Raw genomic sequence first — 7,393 nt, 5'->3', positions numbered from 1 at the left:
TTGGACATCGGATTTTAGAGAGAGAGGGTAATAAGAGATAGAAAGAGAGAGTTTATAGTGGGAGATAGACTTTCTTTTCATTAGAGGACGCGGGCACAATGGATTACCTGTCAGCGCGTAATAGATTTTTTTAGCCTTCCGTGCACCTAATGGATTTGATGAGTTTTAAGTAAATCTCAGGTAATATATTTCCATTTTCTTATTATTAGAGTGTACCCAAATTAAATCTCATATTTCATTGTAATCCATTTTCATATAATTGGGACTAAGTGTTCATGCTTTTTCAAAGCCAAAGCATAAGTCATTAATAACTCGATCAATGTTCATAGTCTTTTTTGTGATAGAAGTATACTTAACAATTATATCATAAACTTCTCTAGATTAATAAAAGCTATATGGAAATCTTTTATCTTCGTTCTAAACTTCTCAATCAATTGTCTAAGTAGGAAAATAGCTCTAAACTTCTCAATCAGTTGCATAAGTTATCCCCACATCAAAAAGCATATTTTCATAGTGAACATCTCCAACTTCATAACTCAAAAGCTTTGAGGACCAAGGTAAAACCTCTTTATGATGGTCATCAAAAGGCAACACACTTAGAGGTGACCATCAGAAGGCAACACATTAAGAGGTGGAACGAATTCAGCCTCTTCCAACCTCTGACCCTCGACATCAGATTCTTGAAAAAAGGGATTATCCTCACCTTCTCCTCCTCCAGAAAGCTGAGGAACATCCTCCAAGGCAATACCTTCCACAGAGTCCAACACGACTATTGGCAACCCTGCTCCTCCACCAAAACCCTTGGTACCATCCGCTCCTTCTTTTTAGCAACTCCTGACGGGGAGGTATCTTTTTAGCATGATAGATAGCCAAAAAGTAAGAAATTTGGATAGAACCTAGTATCAAATTGCAGTAGGAGCTTTATTACATTAACATATTTTATTAGAGATAATATGATGGAGTATAAATAAATTTCAAAATTACGTAATGGCAAATTATATGCTCTTGGGCAGAGTTCTTTGGTTAATTTCCCCTTAAGTAAATCCTAGAAGAAATTTTAGGACTACAAATTTTGGGGATGCTACTTCTTCAGAACATAATTAGCAAGTCTCCATTTAAAAAAGTTTTAAATCCATTTAGAACTCAGAGTTTTTCAAAACATTGTATTTTTAATGAAGCTGATATAAATCCATATTTTATCTTTTTTCAAAAACAACTTTCCAAAAAAACTTCTTCCGTATATCTTTGTTTCTTCATTGACGTAATAGTATTAAATTTTGGTTTAAAGATAAGTACATTAACAATGGGAGTGCATTAAAAATCTTGATTTAACAAAAAAATTCCACAAATTTTTTATTAATGAGTTCCCTTAAAAAATATGGACGAAAAAATACTAGTAATATAGTCCCCCAAAAAATAATAAAATCAAATTGCTTGTCTCACCAAATAATAGGTAGAATTAGAAGAAGAGCAACCCAATGAAAAATCGTTTTTTTTTCTTTAAACCCAAAGTGTCCTTATAAAAAAGCAAAAGAGATCCAATGATACTGAAGATTTAGTAGCAAGGAATTCAGTGCGAGATTCGAATTTTCTTAAGTATTTTGTTGTTTTTTACATGCATAGAGAAGTTTCAATAATTTCTTTTTTTATTATTTTTTTATTTTTTATTTCATTGGTGTATACAGCATAGCATTTTGGATGGACCACTATTTTACATATTTGGGGTTTGTGTTTTAATTAATTGCAATCCTATATTGATGGTGTTTTCCATTTTTTTTCTTTGAAAAAGAATCCTATACCTTGATTCACAGTTCTTATTATTTGCTAATTAGTTCCTATAATTGTTGTTGTTGTTCCATTTTATGCTCCAATAAATCTACAATATGTTTTGTGTTATGACAACAGAGTAAGCATTGTTGCTGTATTTATTGAAATTTCAGCAAAAAATTATCAAGTATTACTTTAATGATACAAGGAAGACTATAAAATAAATGTTTAATGATATTAATATATCTATACAATAGCTGCAAATCATAATTTTATATTGTGTCATCTTTACATATCCTATTTTTTTCATTGCGATTTTTTGAACCAAATCCTAAATATTCACGATTCTATAACTTACCTTATTTTTTGGCAATTCGTATTTTTGAACCGATTTTTTTTTCCGACTTTATTGACTTTTTGGTATGCTGATATTTTATTATTCCCTAATTTACTAACTATGCTTCAAACTATTGAAAATACCCAAAAATAATAAATAAATAAATGTCATTCCTCCCCTACAGCTGCCTAAAAAATAATATCTTTTAGATTGATCATAGCTATTCGACTTTTGGACTGTCAGATCCTCCTGTAGAGTTGTGTTCAAGATAATGACAATGACAGTTATTTAAAATTTTCTAATTTGAAGAATCTTAATAAACTTTTTATTGACAATCTCTTATGAAGTTCAAGGAATGAGTTATGGAAATAAGAGAAAAATGGGGTGGATCACTCATTTCAGGAAGGAAAATTGTTTCATGTGGGCTAGACCACATTTTTAAAATATGCAATCATACGGTATAAACTATAAAGCATCCATTTTAAAAAAGATGCAAATAGGTGGTCCATGTAAAAACAATTGAAATTAACGGTCAAAATGTTTTTTTTTTTATAAAATCATTATTTTTATTTCTTACCATTTATTTATATTCATGATGTCCATGTTATAGATTTTTAAGAGTCGACTCATTTTTAAATGGACTCATAGAATCTGTGTCCTTGAGTAAATAGTTTTATCAAGTATAAATTTTCCTAAAATGACATAATTTTTATGAGTCCACTCTTAAAAATACCCAATTATTAAGGACATAAACTCTAACATGGAAAACGGCTGGAAAGAAAAAAGTGGTAAATAACAAATGCATTGCCTTCGCATTGGGAGAGAAAAAAGTGGTGAATAACAAACACGTTGCCTTTTCACATTGGGAGAGACGTTTTATTTTATGGAAAGAATTAATCTTGAACATTGAATGTGTAATTGGGTGATACTTCGAATTATATTTAGTATAAGGTGGTTACAAAGGAAGACCAGATATGAAATTGGGTGGCTCTATTTATTTTATTGATCAAACTCAGTTTAAAATAAAAAATTTTCAAGACCCACCTAAAATTTTTTGTGGGTTAATCTTGGGATTATTTGTCATTTAAAATATGTGATCAATGTTGTGAAGTTACTTCTTAAGATTTTTTTGTCTCTCTTACTAACGAACGAGTTTGTAACTTTGCATGGGGAGGATGCCCTAGAGTCTCTGGGACTACGCGCCGATTGCCCTAATTCTCAAAAGGAAACCCTAATTTCTCGTCGATTATCATCTTCGATCTTGAAATCTCCTCTTTTACTCATTTGATCTCTTGAAATATCCTCAGTTACTTATTTGATCTCGTGACACCTTCTCTCCGTCAAAAATGGCTGAGATTTTACCCGCGAACGGATGACCAGCTTATGCTCTTGCATTTGAGAAACCCTAGATCGTTTTTTCACGTCCTTCTCGTCATAAATCCAACTCTTTGTTTCCTTCTATTCAAAACAGTGAAATTTTCATTTCCCTGATAAAAATGGCGGAGATTTTGGCCAAGAACCCGATTTCCAGCGAAAGCCAGAGCCTGCTTAGCGCGGTGGTGCCATTGATGAAGCTTCTATGCCTCACCATAGTAGGTTTAACCCTAGCTCACCCCAATCTCCAGGTTCTCACCAAATCCACATTCAAATTGCTTAGCAAACTGGTGTTTGTTCTCTTCTTGCCATGCCTGATCTTCACTCACTTGGGCAGTTCCATAACCCTAGAAAACGTTAGGCAATGGTGGTTTATTCCTGTAAATGTTCTCTTATCCACATCGATCGGGTGCCTTCTTGGGTACTGTGTGGCCCTAATTTGTAAGCCGCCTCCTGAATTCTTCAGATTCACTGTAATTATGACTGGGTTTGGTAACACAGGGAATCTCTCTGTCGCCATTGTTGGCTCAGTTTGCCATAGTTCAGATCACCCATTTGGCCTGCACTGTCATCGAACTGGTTTGGCCTATGTTTCCTTTGCTCAATGGGTTGCAGTGCTTCTTGTTTATACACTGGTTTATCATATGATGGAGCCACCATTAGAGTACTATGAGATTGTTTCAGATAAACTTGAACATGAGGTTGTTGAAACGGGGAACCTTAGCAAGCCGCTGTTGGTTGAGGCTGAGTGGCCTGGTATGGAGGACAAGGAGACTGTACACTCGAAAACGCCTTTCATTGCTAGGGTTTTTGGGAGCTTATCAGGAGTTTCGCATAGTGGCTTTCCTGATTTGGATCTTAATTTGATGGATGAAGGTGGTTCAAGCCCTAATTCTAGCCCTAGAGCCAGCCACAAGTCTATCAGGTGCTTCGCGGAGCCTAAGGTAGTGCGAAAAATCCGAATTGTGGCAGAAGAAACCCCAATTAGGCATGTACTCCAGCCTCCAACTCTGGCTTCTTTATTGGGAGTAATAGTCGGAATGGTTCCACAGTTGAAGAGTTTTGTCTTTGGACAAGATGCACCACTATCTTTTTTTACAGATAGCTTGGAAATTTTAGCTGGTGCAATGGTGCCTTCTGTTATGCTGATTCTAGGGGGAATGATGGCTGAAGGGCCCAATGAATCGAAGCTTGGGTTAAAAACTACTTTGGGGATTATTATTACAAGGCTTTTGGTGCTCCCATTTGTGGGGATTTTGGTGGTTTTAGCTGCCGATAAGTTGGGTTTCTTGGTTGATGGCGACAAGATGTATCAGTTTGTGTTACTTCTCCATTATACCACACCAAGTGCCATCTTATTGGGTGCAATTGCAAGCTTGAGGGGTTATGCAGTGAGTGAGGCCTCTGCGATTCTTTTTTGGCAACATGCCTGTGGGATTTTCTCTCTCTCCTTCTTCATTGTTGTGTACTTCAAGTTTCTTTTGCATGTTTGAGTTTGTGGGGAATCTGTATATAGATGTGCATTATTGTTGTGTTTGGTGATGATGCACTAGTTTGGGCATCATCACCAAACGAGTGCATTATCATTTTGTTTGGTGATGATGCACTAGTTTGGGCGCTATCACCAAACCAGTGCATTATCATTGTGTTTGGTGATGATTCACTAGTTTGGGTTCATTGGGCTGTTCGCTGTTAACCTGGGAATGCATCTCCTACTTGTAAAATGTCAGTTTATTCTCCTTCATGATGCTCAATTAATAAATGAATGGCACTGATTGATGAAGAGATTGTACTCCCTTCATTGTCTTGTTTTTTGTCACTTTCTAAACCTTTTATTGGACGTTATGATTGAGAGGATGGTCGTAATGAGTTGGTGGGGAACGGATGGTTGATATAATGTGTGGCAATTACCTTTTGAGAACTTCATGATCTGATTTGAATTCGATTTATTATTATTTTTTATCAAATAGTAAAGCGCTAGAAGTTGCCTTTCTCCTGACTGATATTATCATAATCTATAGCACCACAAGAAGCTAGTTGTACCCTTCAATTCTGGTTAACTTAACCAGAATTGGCTTAATTGATTGTGATGCACAATTTTGGTGGGCTCGTGAACTCTGCTTTTCAAATTCAACTTGGAATTAGGAATTTGGCTTGAGATTCCTCTATTAGTAGTTTCTAGTTTTCATCGTTCAAGAAAACCATACCTTTGTTTAATAGGCATTTGCAAGTTGTTATCATTAGGGGTGACTGACCCAATATCATAGTATAACTAAAAGAGACAGAACTATTGTTAAGTCTATAAGCAGTTTTTGCAAAGATTTCTGACTTTTTATCCTTTTTACCAAGGATCAAAGCTGTACATAAGCCTAAGAAGGCTATGTCTCACCTTTGGTCCAATGGTGAAACATCTGGTGGTTAAAAGAAAAAGGTCTAGGGTTGAAATCCCTCTAATGCAAAGGAATACGGGCCAGAAATTAAACTAAGTAACTCATTAAATAGTTACGCAATTAACTCTTCTCAATAAAAAGAGAGAAACAATATAGGCAGTTCCTTATGTCGCTCTGTTATGTTGATGCTCATCTGTAGTCTCTGTCTAACTCAGAGGATTTATGGTAAACAATCACTCCTCTGTTATTTCCCTTAATAGGTGCCCTATATGTCTTTTGAAATTTGTGAGAACTTTAGATCCATTCCTTAGAAATCAGGAAAAAGCTTCTTACATGTGCTTATATTTACATATCTGAGACTCTTTAATCCAATTTGCATGTATATATGGCAGGACGCATTAGGGGGAGATAACAATAATTGAGATAAAAGAGAGCTAATAGTGGAAGAGAACATCAAAGTTTCTGTACATTGACTAACTGCCACTCTACGTATCCTTCCAGCACAGCACCCACTCCCCCCACAATGCCACCCAAAAACACAAGTCGGCACTCTTAGATTTTCTTTGGAGATCTGTCTTTTGTTGCTTGATTAGTTGTTTACATGTGACCTATTTTGATTGATGGTAGTACAACAGAGTATAACACAATAACTATCAATTTTGAGTTGATTGGTTGCTGTATCATCTTAAAGGGTCGGAAGTCTGTCAATGTCCTTTTCACAATTCTTTAATCCCTTGTCTTCTTGACCACTATTTGCTCCTACTACCCTTCATTTTGGTTCTTACCCTTCACATCAAACTCCTCTCGAGCTCCAATATTTCAATGTGTGACATTTGCATAAAACTTCTCTTTATGTATTAGTACCTTTTTCCTCTTTTGCTCCCCTCTATCCGAACAACTACAACCCCCCCCCCCCCCCCCCCCCCCCGCCCCCTCCTCAGGGGCCTCTCCGCCTCCTCCTCTTTCAGATTTCTTGTTTGTGTGACCTTATGATTGTCATCATGGTATTGGATGCCATTTCACCCCTTTCCACTCAGTCGAGTCCCTCTTCGTTGTTTTTGAGCTCATTATGGTACTGCATTCCTTAGTTATCACCTATTTTATACCCTGCATCTTATTGCTCGGCTCTCTACCCTGCAAATTTACCTTTCAGATTCTAAAATTTCCAATTTACCTTCCCTATATTGTGTAAGGGTTCTGTAGTCACCAACTGGGCACCTCTACAGTCAACATTTCTTTTTCGGGCCCTTCCTTCACATTTTTTTTCTTTTTGTTTTGTTTGTTAACAGAATATTCCATCTCTACATTCTTCTGTGGCATCTCCACAGACTTGCCCTTGGGGCTATTTTATTGATGACACCTACACAATGTGTGATGTATTGAGTTAGATTTAAAAATGTGGGTGACCATTTTAGGGAGAGTTAGTTACTATGTTCCATCTTAGGTTACACCCTTGGAACTTGAGCCATTAGACAACCTTGACCTGGTCACTTGCACTTGTCTTGATTGCTCACCGCCGGAGATG

The 7,393-nt window shown here is 36.2% G+C and overlaps 1 protein-coding gene across 1 annotated transcript; it reads left to right on the top strand.

Annotated features, from left to right (window-relative positions):
• The first annotated feature begins 3,250 nt into the window (after nt 1-3,250).
• Nucleotides 3,251-5,261, top strand: LOC18428112 (Auxin efflux carrier family protein). Its single transcript, XM_006837151.4, has one exon. The coding sequence runs from the start codon at nt 3,601-3,603 to the stop codon at nt 4,969-4,971; it is 1,371 nt and encodes a 456-aa protein (XP_006837214.1). The 5' UTR covers nt 3,251-3,600; the 3' UTR covers nt 4,972-5,261.
• The last annotated feature ends 2,132 nt before the right edge of the window (nt 5,262-7,393 follow it).

Source organism: Amborella trichopoda, chromosome 13 (assembly GCF_054954075.1).
Source record: "Amborella trichopoda isolate Santa Cruz 75 chromosome 13, AtrichopodaSantaCruz75HAP2 v2.0, whole genome shotgun sequence".
NCBI classification, from domain to species: domain Eukaryota; kingdom Viridiplantae; phylum Streptophyta; class Magnoliopsida; order Amborellales; family Amborellaceae; genus Amborella; species Amborella trichopoda.
The sequence above is the reverse complement of the archived record's forward strand: the minus strand, read 5'-3'. Positions and strand labels throughout refer to the sequence as shown.